Genomic DNA, 13989 nt, shown 5'->3' with positions numbered 1-13989 from the left:
ATAAATGGTGTGTCAAACCAAAACTTAAGAAATTTGTATCAAGAATGATATATACACATGACGTGGGTAAATGGCCAGATAATGAAAGGGACTAGCGAAATAAATAGTTCCAGAAGAATCAGATCTAAAAACTGATGTTAAGCTCAAGTACGTACGCACATGATAAATTGCATGAATTGTCAGCATCCAAAATTATTGAGGACAGCAGGATTTGAGAATAAATCGAGCTGAGAAAGTAACAAAAGCAGCATCACTAGCGTTGTGCGAGCCATCATCAAAATTAAGAGCATAGCTCTCAGGATCATATTGAAGCTGTAGCGTCCTGGATTTCTTATTCATTCTCATGAACCTGAGCCTGCATTGCAGAAAATTCTTCCACTCCAATGACCCTCGTCCCAAAACCTTCATCTGCTTCACTTTCATTGGCCACCGCTTGTGTTTCACTTGCTGTTCCTTTTCTTCCTTTTTTTCCTTGTTCATGGGTGTTGATAAATTATAATTTGCTTCTTCTTGCTTTGTCACGAATCCAAGTACGAGTCAACCTCCAAATAAAAGGAAATGTATATATACCGGTGCTCTGCCCTCTCCCTCTTTTATGTGTGTGTGTGTGTGAATTTCCGCTGATGAGATTGGGATGAAATTTAAACAGTTCGAATTCATTATTTTTTATACGAAGTATTGGCTATTTTTAAAGAAATCAGAATGTGAACGTTCCCAGTAGATTTTATGTATATATATATATATATGTTATCAAAATGGATATTTAGATTGGCATGAAAAAGATAAATAGATTTTGGATAAAAAGTTAATTTATCGGTTTTTATATGGATAGTGATAGTATTTATTAATTCATATTTCTATTTTATTTCCTTTTACATCTCAATTAAAAGTAGATCGAAAAGTAATTACTAACATTCAAAATCCAATCAAGTTGTATGTATACATATATGTTAGAAGGGTGTGAAATATATAGACAACTGACCCCCCCTCTCTTTCACTCTCATTTATCCAAGCAAATATATTCATGAAATTCCATTTTTATTCGAATCTGATTATAATAGTACATTGGAAAAATTCGCTCAGTCAGAAAGGCCTTATCCAAAAAAATGCTGCTTGAATTTTTGTATAAGAGATATGTCCTATTTTATTTATTTATTGCTGTTTTATTTTTATCCTTACATTTTAACTCTGTCTTAGAAGGAGTGCTATTTTTATTTATAATAATTTGTTTCTGTAATTCAAAATGGACTTACGGGGCATTAAAACATTATAGGATAAAATCCGGGTTTTGATGGATAAATAAGGGGAAAATTATAAAAGTTTATAAAACTTTTGACACGTGGGAGAATAGTTTCCCTACATTTAAAATTAATGATAAACCCCCTCAAAGAATTTAAAAGTGTGCCGGTAATTCCTTGCCATCAATCAGTCAATTATTTTATCAACGGAAGTGGGGATGGACTCACGTTTTATAATAGAGGGCAATTGCCCCATTAATTTAAGGAGAAAATACTTAAGATGATGCAAAATAATTTTAGTTGTTTCTCTTAAAAAATTTCAATTGCTTCCTCACTTTAAAAAATTTCACTTATCCCCTTATAAAAATTTACTCATCCCATTATCTAAAATTATACGTGTTTATGAAAAGCAAAAGTTTAGAAAAAATTTGTTTATGAAAAATTTTATCACAAAAAATTATCAACAATATAAAAGAGGTATGTCAGTTTTATTTAATGAAATTTTAAAATATGATTATAATAGATACTCCTTTTATTAAAAAATATAAAATATTTTTAACCGAATCTCTTCCCTTAATAAAGTAATTATCTACTTTTAAATTAATTTTATCTTTTTGTATTTATCCTTATTAAACACCCTATAATAAATATAAAGTCACTATTAATAGGTACATTTTTGAAAAAAATGATGATTACGTCTCAAAATATTAAAAATGTCTTACATTTTTTAATATCTAACTCTTCAAAAAATGCTTTATATTTTTAAACGGAGGGAGTATAAAATTATTTATATAAAGAGAATATTTTATGTCATTATAATGTTATGTTTTATGTATTTTTTAATATCTAATTTTATTAACTCATACCATTAATATAGTTTAATAGATATCTAAAATTATTTATTTTATAAACATATTAATATTTATTTTAAGTATAAATTTTGCCTTTATTGATTAATGTTTCTTGGTCCGTCATTGCATGGAAGGCAATATTTTATTATTAACCATCCACCCCCATAAACTTTTTTTGGTTTTTTAAACAGATAGCTAATAGCATGCTTAAACTTTGTGGTATAGAGTATTCGTATATGACAATAATTTCTCTGAACTTATATGCGCAGATAGATCAATACCTTTGGGGGAGATTTGTTACCCCAAAATATAACATACTTTGAGAAAATTAAAATTTTATTAAATATGCTTATTTCAATACTATTCATTTTCTCTCTATTTAATACTAATTAGGTGTAGATTTAAGGTTATTAAATGAATGATATTTTTGAAAGTTTATATTTTTATTTTAAAAAAATAAAGTTGTTAAGTGTATTTAATAAGAGTTATTGGTATGTAAAATTTTATCCAAAAATATTTTATAATTTAAGATGAAGGGAGTATTACGTTATATCAGTGAAATAATTGATGAGTTAAAAGTCTAACTGGATTTTTTCTTGTTTTAAAAGTCATAAAGATTACACGTGATCTAGAGTTGAATTAATGATATTATGTATAATATTAAGTGTATATTAAAATAAATAAAAATATTTACTGTTTTTTAAAAAATAAGATTATATACAGATAGTTAGTGTTTGGCAAAGAACAAATTAAAGATGTTAGTCAAATTGAAGGTAACTAAAATTACGGTAAGCCAATTGCAACTACTTCAAACATGGGGTGAGATGTCAGCAAGGATTTAATCGCTCCTAATTTATAAGGAAAACGTAAGTTACTGGTGACATGGTATATGCAAAAGAAATAAAATTATATACAAATAAACATTCCCAGATACTAGTGATCAAAGAGATTAAAGGAGAAGAATGTTTATGTTTATGCAGATTACCTAGCAAAGAATTCTCACTGTTTTGATGATATATATATTAGGGTCGTATTCTATGGTTATGATTTTATCATATATGTCTTTTTCATTTCATCGAAAATTGATTTTACGATATAGATGCTTATGACCTCCCCCTCTATGCCCTGCGGTAATGATTCCTCTGGCATTACGACCTTTACCACAACGATGCTGTCCATAGATCAAATTATTTCATGGATTGGATTTCACTTGATTGTCTACGGCTACATTGTGTGCTCGGGGTAGAAGTTTTGTATAAATGTATCGCCATGCTATTAAGTATTTTGATTTAAGTTCTTTTCTTTCTAAGAGGTGGAATAGAATAACCCGGTTGAAGCGTAATGATCATACGTCTGTAATGCATTGTATGTCCCATAATAGGTCCCATTCTTCTACCCTTTACCGGGAGTCGATGACTATTCATAGCTATTATCTTGACACCAAAAAAGAGTTCGATCCAATGCTTTATTTCTATCCTAGTTGATCCTGATTCGACATTAAAAGTATATTAATTTTTTCTCAATAACCGAATACTTTTGTCTGTAAATACTGCATATTTGATTCCATCCATAAATCTATTTTCTTCCCTATGAGTTCTAGTCTCAATAAAAATGCTAGTTCTTACTGTTCATATGTTATGTTATGAATATACTACACTAATTCGTTATATACACCAATTCGTTATATATATATATATATATCTTTTATCTTTAATTTCATCACCCTCTAAATTATATACAAATAAACATTCCCATACAAGGTTCGAAAGGTGATGAGGGATGTTTCCCTCCTGTTAACATAATCGATTTTTAGTTTTTTGCCGCTAATATAATTTCAGTATGATTGGAAAAAAAAGGGAGAGATAATTAAATTAAATCTCAATGATAGCATGATACATAAAATAATTGAAGTTATATGCAAATATTTCTGGGGACAAAAAGTTACATGAAAATTAATGTTTGATCTCTCGAAATAAGGAAAATTAATTACAAGAGAAACATAGACCTGAACCCGGCCACCAACGACGCCATATCATTCTGGAGTGTCGACAGGACCGGCGAAGCGAGCTGAAAAATCAACAAGCCTCATCAAAGTTGAGTGCATAACTCTTTGGATCATACTGAAACTGCATTCTCTTCATCTTTTGGCTCGTTCTGACTCTGAACCTGTGTCGCAGAATGTTCTTCCACTTTGGCCCTCCCAATAACTCTGATAATACCTTCACCTTCTTCATCTTCTTCTCCCACCACTTCTCTTTCACCACTTCTCCTCCTGCTTCCTCCTTCTGACACAACACATATCCGCCTGAACGCCGCCACGAAGAACATATCATTCCCCTGAAGCAGCCACAAGAAACACCGCACGTCCCCACGTCTTCTTCGTAGTCGTTACCCTGCTCTGATAAATCTTCAACCATGGCCGCCGTGCTTTCTGATTTAATTTTTTTTTCTTTGGGCTGTCACTAATGAAATGCAAGCCTCGAAGAAGAGCACTGAGGCTATTTAAGTTGTATAAAAATGTAGGAGTTCGTCTTCCTGAACTCCTTTTCACGTTGCTGCCAGTTTTAAATGAATCCCAAAACTAGATCGGTGCTTCCGGAAATCAGATGGGCCAATGCTAAAGCGCCACATGACGTTAGTAGTTTTGGTATTGTGGTATCGGGTGAGGTGTCAAGCTGTGGTTGGGCTGTCTGTGGACTTCTGTGACAGGCGCGGGTGAAGTTGAGCACTAGTTTTCTGGAAAGATGGACTTGGCACGTTAGGAAGACTACGTGTGCCGGCCAGAGCTGAGGGTTATGTGGCGCCTGTTAATCTACAGATTGGATCCAAACACGTCCTTTGTCCTCCTACTGATATTTGATAATGATAACAACCACCTTTTTCTCAAGAAAAGAAAAAAATTCTTTGATTTTTCTGTTGAGTACTATATTAACTTTTTTATTTTAATATTGTCCTGTTTAGATCTGCTTATTTGTCCTTAAGTAGTTGTTAGAGTAGGATGGACGAAATTGGCTTCCTGCAGAGCTGGATTCCCTTAGGACTTTTATTTGTATAAATATTTTTCAGATTAAATTTATCCAGTGCAGATATTGAGATGTTTCAGGATAATCCTCAAAGACTAAAAACATGATAAATGACACTTAATTAACAGAAATTTTTCTAAATAAAATAATTAATTTAATAGGAAAATAACAATTATTCTGCAATCAATATTTAAAAAGCGATGAATACCGGTCTTTATTTTTTTTTTCTTTCACAGCTATAAAATTATTTTACAGTGTTACTTTTTATATTTTGATAATTATTCAGAAAGCACCTTAATGTTTGCTTAAGCTTAAAAAACAATCCATTTTCAAATAATATAATAATTTTACAGGAAATGATTTTTATTCTGGCCAAATAAGCGTAAAATTCTATCAAAACCTCTTTATTTCATAAAGCTTTAAAAAAAAACACAAAATATTTTACGCTTAGCACAAAAAACATTTATTAGTTATTAATTTTCATATTTTAAGATATTCTTGTATATCTAGTAAAATATTGAATTTCTTTTTTATTTTTAAATTTTAAGATATTTTTATATAGTTTCGTATTTTTATAAATATTCCCTGGAAAAAAAATACTCGAACAAATGGGACCTGGTCCACCTGGACATTCATGTATAGGACTCAATCCTAATAGGACAGGATCCTTCTGGCCTAAAACAAGAACAAGATAGGATCCAATTTCTTTTTTAAAACAATAAATGGGCCAGCCCATCCTAACGTTGTCCATCTAATTCAAATCTGATTATGTTTCGTACACCAACTTAAAATGCATGCGTTTTTCAGGCCGTACATGCATGGTTCCAAGGGCTTAGGAAAATAGTGAAATCCTGAATTATTATAACTATTTTGCCAACGAAATCCTGAATTGAAAGAATAGCTTTATTTGGTATCAAATAATACTATTCTCTTAATTTTTCTTTACAATAAATTTTATAATTTTTTTTTTGATTTAAATAATTTTCTTATTGAGAGAAATCGTAATTATTATTTATTAAACTAGATACGAAGCTTATATATATATATATATAATTATAAAGCCGTATTATTCACAATTTGTAAAATGAGAACTTGTTCATAAATTTTATGTTGGTATTACGGGATGAATAAATTCAAGCGTCCAATTTGAAGACTATAATTATTCATGCGCCAAATCCTTTCAAAATACCATTATCCTGATGGTGCTTGACTTTGCAAATTGCCTAAACGACACTGTTGCAGCGTTGAGTAGCTTAGGACAATATATCTAACGCGTTTCTTGAACTGAAAGTTGAAACAGAATTAGTGGGTATTCACCAATTACTTATCCCATGACTAATCCTTATTATGGACGCTCTTAACTTATTTTTTAAATTTTAAATTTACTTATTTTGATTTAATTAAAAATAAAAATAATTACAGCATGCCTATGCGCCTGAACACCCGAGACTTTTTGCAAAATCATAAAACCAGAAACAAAATAGTGTGCAGTAAAAAACGCAAAAAAAAAACGGCCCAATTTTTTTTTCCAGTTAGAGTAACACTTTCTCTGTTTTTAAATATGATTATCATATTTTTTCTTTTTTTTATTTATAAACAAAATTATAAATTTTAAAAAATATTTACTACATTTTTTAAAATTATCACTTATAAAGTTAATATTTTTTCACTAAACACATTTGTTTCATTAATTATATGGATAATTCAATCCAAATTTTTTAATTTTTGACACAATTATTACATTTAGCCAACTTGATTACACTGTATGAATTAATTATTTTTTTATTGAAAAATGGAGGGAGCATGCTGGTACTGAGAAAATTAAAAGGAAAAAAAAATAAAAAACCGTATCAGAGTATGAGATGGTGGAATGGAGGAGGAGGGAGGGTGAGTGAAAGTAAAGCAGAATTCTGAAATAATCACAATCACATTCGTAGAGGGGGCGGTGCCGAGGATGAGGGCGTGTGAGGGAAGACCGAGAACCTGGACGGAAAATTACGATCATGGAGGCCAGTGTCATCGTCCTGGAAATTCAGGGCATAGCTTGAAGGGTCGTACGTAAAATCTGCAGATCGAAACCGGCGATGATGCTGCTTCCGCCACTTCATGCTTCGGCTTTTCGGGTCGGATCTCTTGCGCCATGCTGCAGGTGAGGCTCTTCCTGGGCTCTTGATCTCTTCTAGGTGCTTGTACTCCTGATGCCTCTCAACCATGCCGCCACACAAACAACACACCCTCAGCCTCAATTTTAGCTTATGCCTCAACCACCATTCTCGCCGACTCGCCTTTTCCATTCTCATGATTCCTGTTTTGCTCCTTTTTCCTATCATTTGGATCGCACCATCTTGATCCTCCTTCAATATGTGATCCAGGTTCAGTGCGGGGAAGAGAATGGGATAAGTTATGTGTATTTGGGTTTAGAACGTCTAAGTTTAGTCGGCACCAACAACTTTCTCTAACGTTCTCGTCACCTTGTTGCTATTTTGTCACTGCATCGCTAAAATCTTGTTGTGAATAGCTATTACTTCATCGGATGTGAACATTAACGATCGTTATCGTTTGATTCTCATCAACTTTGTAGCTGTAGATTGATGGAATTTATAACTATTTTTGGAAATTGTATATTGCATAACAGTTACGTCCTGTGCTGTCAATCAATTCAGGGCGATGTCCAATTATGGATTGTAACTATCTCAGTTCAGAGTCTGTTTTTCTTGTTTCTCTCCCCATTCTTTCTGGTTTAATGTTCATGGGCCAATGTAAGCAAAGTAAAAATAAAAAATAAAAAACAGAAAAATATGGGCGGTCTATGTGTGTCATTTGGTAAGAATCGAGCTTGATTATATTGGGCTCTGAGATTAACACGTAACGGTCCTTTCAGAAGTTCACAGCCCAGAGTTGTGCGGGACAAAACAAGTACACCAACAGCTACAAAGGGATCACAGCTGATTTGCCTTTTTTATTTTCCAACAATGATAGCTAGTTGACCTGACCAACCCGAGCCGGGGGAATCCATGCAGGTGGTGGCTTGAGAATAATTATATAGCAGGCAATAATTAAAATAGTATTTGATTGGAGGGAAGGGGTAAAAAAAACCTTACCAAATAAGGAAAGGAAAAATTATAGCCTCTTCTCAAATTGGATGGATCCTTCCCTCCTCTCCCCTTCTCTCCAATCAAATAAAACTTAACTCACATTAAGCTCTTATCAACATCTTATATATATATATATATATATATATAAATTAATTACTTTTTCAATTTTTTTAACCTTTTTTTGGTTATGCCCCCTTCTTTTTATCTTGTCAGGAAAATTAAAGCGCATGTGACGTTGATGACTAATATTAAAAAATTATTTTTATTATCTCATATTAACATATTTTTTTACTTGTGTAATTTTCAAATTACCCTTTAATTTTTTCATGAATATTAACATAATATGTCTATCAATTTTATTTTCTATAGTTGGCTAACTAATAGGATCTACATGAGGGCAACGACTTACCCTCCAGATTTTTTTTTCCTTTAAAAATTTTTGTTTTTTCTTATAAAAAATTTTAAAGTTCATTTTAGCCCTTCATTGTAAAAAATTTTAAATTTTAAACTTTCACTTTGGCCCCCGTGTGTACAGTTCTGGATCCGTCCTTGATCATCGGCCAACATAGTATCAATCAATACATTTTTTATAGGAATCAATTGGTACTTTATACATAACTAAAACGAGAAAATTTCACATATGATGTACGGGGTTAAAAAAAAAAATCACCCATTTTTTCCTCTCTCTCTTTTTTTTGACATCATGTGAGCGTGTGTTTGTGAGAAGTTCTAGTTTAATGCTTGATAGCACGTGATTTTCATGTTATATTCAATGTATGGTGAATAACACATTATAATTGTTTTTTTTTTTTTCATTTTGCAAACTACACCAGTGCATAAAATACGATCAAAACAGTTGAGTAAAGATAATGGAGAGTAGATTTTCGTATTTGTTGCTTGGGAATCTCTTCTAGAATAAGAGCACGTGCATTAAAAATGGAGAAAATGACACTTATATTTTTGACAATTTTTTTAAATAAGTTGTAATTATCGATTTAAACAGTTATAAATAAAAATATCCATTACAATCTAAAAATTATATTTAATATTTAAATATTTATTCGTAATTAAAAATTTTAATTTTTAATTATTTGGATTGATATTTTCAACCTATTTTTCAAAAACAGAAAGAAAAGATTTTAGCATTGCATAAATAAGTGAATTTTAAATTCAACAATATAACTATATCTCTTACACTTGTATTAGTATTTTGACCCTGTTAATACTTAATCAAATTTACACACACATTTCAATAATCAAAATACATTCCAAAATCACAAATAATAATAAGTACAAGCGTATACATAATGCGCCCTAGTTGGTAATATTTTACCTATTACATAAAATAAATGGAAGTAAAAGGTTTTATAGTATGAATTCAACATTTCTAAGCTCTAGAGCTTTTTCCTTTTTAGCACTGAAGCTAGAGCTATAAATTTTTGAAAGGAATGAGTAAGTACAATCACTTAATAATTAAAGTATATCTACCTTATGCAATTACATATCAATTGATAAAAACACATAAAAGGAAGTTAATTACTCAAAAATATGTGGTTATACAAAAAACAAGTTGGAGTTTCACAATTAAATTTATTTTCATAATTCACATTTCAAATCTCAAGATATATTACCATAATACCCACTAACAGTTACTCGAATTCACAATTTCAATGCACATTACCACAATATAGATAATCATATAACAATGGCGTATTCATTGTCATGATTTGTCACAAATTTAAAAATCATGTGGCACGTTGGATACGCATACAAATGCATAATTAATTCCTCCATATATCTTATGACTGAAACTGTGAGCTATGATATTAATCAGGGCTCTGTCTGCATGATCGGACTATCCAAACTCATCAATTATGAGGTGTTATTTGGTCAAAGATTACCAACATTTATTCTCAAACCACGGCTTCCCCCGCTTTTTGAATCTCCAGGGTGTCGTATACCATGACATAATTCCCCCAACAAGCAGGTGGAGACAGTTAAGTTTTTGTCCCTTAACAAATTATGAAATAGTCCCTCAACAAACAATAGGACAAAGCTAACTTTTGTACACCAAAAGATAGCTATAAATATCATATGAATTTTATACTCCTCCTCGTAGGCAAATTCCTGCCAAATGATCATGCAATATCCATGCTCACTTATTTCACAATTTAATTTATCTTTTATCAACACGTTGGGCTTACAATATTACACTACTCAAGCAAGCATCAATTTATCTTAATAAATATTCTCCTATTCAATTCTAAATTTCACAACACACCTTAAATTTTCATTTAGTCATACAATATTCATAAGTTAACACAAGTACACTAACAGCACGTCACCTATCATATACTTCTCATTCTAATGCACGTTTATAGTTTGAAAATTATTTTGTATTCATATTTCATGATAAAATCAATGTTAATATGTTTTCATATAGTTCATGGTATGCTTTCACATTCACAGTTTCAAATATACATGCACATATACTCATTTTCATGATATAACACAATTAACAAATAACTACTCAATATAGGGTTCTTTCGATTACCTTGAACCTTTGAGGGATCAAAGATTTACCTCTTAATATACGCTTCCAAGCTTACTTTTTCAAGCCAAATATGATGCCCGAATGATTAATCTATAATTAATCAAATCCAAACTCATCAACATTGTCCAACACACAATTCCAACTCTAATTTTTCCCTTCTCAAATACCTAAGGTTCTTATTTCCTACATTCATGCTTATTCATTGAGTATATTAACTCTCTTTAGTTCCTAATAGCTTCGTTAAACTCTCACACTGTTATCAATGGCCTCCCAACCAAATCTAGCAACTACAGTAAATGACATTTTTGACCATTAATATACCCATAAACACCAAAATGTGTAAACCATTATTTTCAAGTTTAAATACCTCAAATAACTCTCATTAATTCCATTTAAGTTAATAAATTTAAACATATAATTTATATGGACCAAGTATCAATTCCCATACACAAACCTTAGATCAAAACTTAAAGAAAATGGGTGGGAAGGAAAAGAAGCAAGTTAGGAGATTTACTTTTGGGGTTCAGTAGCTTAGAAACACCTTCACTTTTTTTAAAATTGAAGCCCCAGCAGAGCTCTCTATGCCCTCCTCATTTTCTATTTCATTTCCTCTATTTTTTTACACGAGTTTTGTGTCTTATTTTTGTAAAAAATGAATTATGTGCCGCGACACGTGTACCACGCACCACGATGCCTATATTGCACGCCGCGGCATATGGTAATAAAGTCATTTTTCATTGGTTTTTTTTTTACTTTTTAATGTTCAGATGACCTAACTTCACTTCAAACTTAATTTTAAGGTTGAAATCACAACTCAAAACATTTATTAACTTTTTGTAACTACATAGCACATAAATCTTAGTTATTCACTAACTTTAATTAGCAATTTAACCTTGATTATCTTGTTAATTAATAAAGAATTAAAATTGGAAATGTTATATCTTCTATGCCTAACGTCCAAGAAAAAAGAAAGAAGAAGAAACCATAGGTAAAGAAAAAAGAGGAGGGAAGAAAATCATAAACGGAGGATGGGAAAGAAGAATAAAACACAGTACCTAGTTTTCAGGCGTGCGCAACTGAACTTCAAAAGCGTGATCTAGAAATAGGTGATATATGGACAAAAAGCTTGCGACATGTGCGTTGCCTTTTTATTATAGTTGACGTGAAATGATCGAATGGAGGAGCTGTGCAAGTGAGATGCTTGTAGGATATAGATACTGGTTAGCTGAGTCCATGTACTTTTGTCATCAGGTTTTTTTCTTTATTTTTTTGATCAATTTTGTTATCAGTTTTTTTTTTAAATAATATCTTTACTTATTTGCATACCTTAATATTTTGTTTATATTCTTTATAAATAAATTATTTTACAAATATCAATTTATTTGGAATGCTAATTTTTTTATAATTATTATTTCATTTATTATAATACACATATTATGTTTGACTATTTCAGTTTAATTTAATTTCATTATCGTAAACCACCTAAAAATACATTTTGGTATATCATTTTTATTTATAATGTGTAATATTTAACTAAAATATATTGTTATTGTATTTGATTCAACCTTGGTTAACCACAATTAATGTTCAATCATAGTCAATCACAGATGAACCATGAATTGACATTTTAACAAATTCAATGATCGATTTAATTTTTAAAATATCTTTTTTGAGGCAATATAGTTACAATTATAATGACATAATTAAATCGTTCCTAAATGTTTGAGCATATCTACTCTCCCTCCTCGTCATCTTCATCAATTCAGATCACAGACTCCTCCCTCTTCCTCTAATTAAATTGCATCAAATCAATTCCATAAACCCCTCACTCCACTCTCTCACTTGTTCTTCTCATGTTGGTTATGCCCCACTGCATGCTTGTTTAAGATGGGAATAACTGGTAATAAGAAGGAAGATTTTCTCATAAAAAAAGAAGAGGAATGGCAGACTCCATGACTAAATATGCACAAATAATGCCAGAATATGACTACAACTTTAGCCATCCTCCTTCTTGGCTTAGAGAGGGGTAGGAAGGTGGAAGAAATCAGCTCTGTTATACTTCCACTCTTTGATTGTTGGTATTAATGGTTTCATTTCTATTCTAATTTTTTCTTTTTGAATGTGACCACGTGTAATTTGGAATTGCAACAAGCTGTAACATGGCAAAAACAAACAAACAACAACAACAAGCCTTTATCCCACTAGGTGGGGTCGGCTACATGGATTGCAAAACGCATTGTGCTCTATCGTTTATCAAGCTTTTAAGAATATTATTAATTAAGATATCGCGTTCAACAACTTCCAAGAGTGTTCTCTTAGGCCTTCCTCTACCTCTCTTAATCGGACTCAAAATTATATGTTTCACTCTTTTCATTGGTGCCTCCCTTGGTCTTCTTTGTACATGATCAAACTATCTCAATCGATTTTCTACCATTTTTTCTTTAATAGGTGCCACCCTCACTTTTTCGCGTACGTGCTCATTTCGAATTTTATCTTTACGTGTATGTCCGCACATCCATCATAACATTCTCATCTCTGCTACTCCAACTTTATGCTCTTGCTGTCCCGTTAGAACCCAGCATTCACTACTATATAACATTGCCAGTCTGATAGCAGTGCGATAAAACTTTCCTTTAAGTTTATTAGGCACCTTACGGTCACAAATAACTCCTTTAGCTTTTAATTAAACCACCCAACTTGAATTCTATGTGAAATATCTCCACTGATTTTGCCATCATTTTGAATAATGGCTCTCAAATATTTAAACTTTTCCACTTGAGGTATAATTTGATCTCCCAATTTCACTTCCAAATTATTGTCGAATAGTCCTTTACCAAATTTACAATATAAATATTCCGTCTTACTTCTACTCAGACGAAAACCTTTCGACTCTAATATCCTCATCTATAACTCAAGTTTGCAATTAACCTCTTCTCTTGTCTCTGCTATAAGAACTATATCATCCGCAAAGAGCATACATTTCGGGATTTCCTCTTGAATATGTTCCGTCAAAACATTTAAAATCAAGTTAAACAAATAAGGACTCAGAGATGATCCCTGATGTAGTCCAATCTTTATAGGAAAATCATTTGTTTGACCACTAGGCATTCTTATACTAGTTTTTACCCCCTCATACATATCTTGTATGGCTTTAATATAAGCAATCCGTACTTCCTTTTTTTCCAACGTTTTCCAAAGCACTTCTCTTGGTATACGGTCATAATCTTT

General features: G+C 31.4%; 1 protein-coding gene across 1 annotated transcript; it reads right to left on the bottom strand.

Moving 5' to 3' along the window:
* Positions 1-3932: 3932 nt before the first annotated feature.
* LOC129298667 (uncharacterized) lies at positions 3933-4790 on the bottom strand. Its single transcript, XM_054937089.1, has one exon. It carries the CDS (start codon positions 4504-4506, stop codon positions 4165-4167), a length of 342 nt encoding a protein of 113 aa, XP_054793064.1. The 5' UTR covers positions 4507-4790; the 3' UTR covers positions 3933-4164.
* Between the last annotated feature and the right edge of the window lie 9199 nt (positions 4791-13989).

Source organism: Prosopis cineraria, unplaced genomic scaffold, assembly GCF_029017545.1.
Source record: "Prosopis cineraria cultivar Desert tree isolate PC_DT_omini unplaced genomic scaffold, ASM2901754v1 PC2, whole genome shotgun sequence".
NCBI classification, from domain to species: Eukaryota; Viridiplantae; Streptophyta; class Magnoliopsida; order Fabales; family Fabaceae; genus Prosopis; species Prosopis cineraria.
Note: the sequence above shows the minus strand (reverse complement) of the source record. Positions and strands in the feature narration are given on the sequence as shown.

Bases quoted from the DNA above. Each gene is read 5' to 3' on its own strand.
- LOC129298667 (XM_054937089.1), bottom strand. From the start codon at position 4,506: ATGGTTGAAGATTTATCAGAGCAGGGTAACGACTACGAAGAAGACGTG.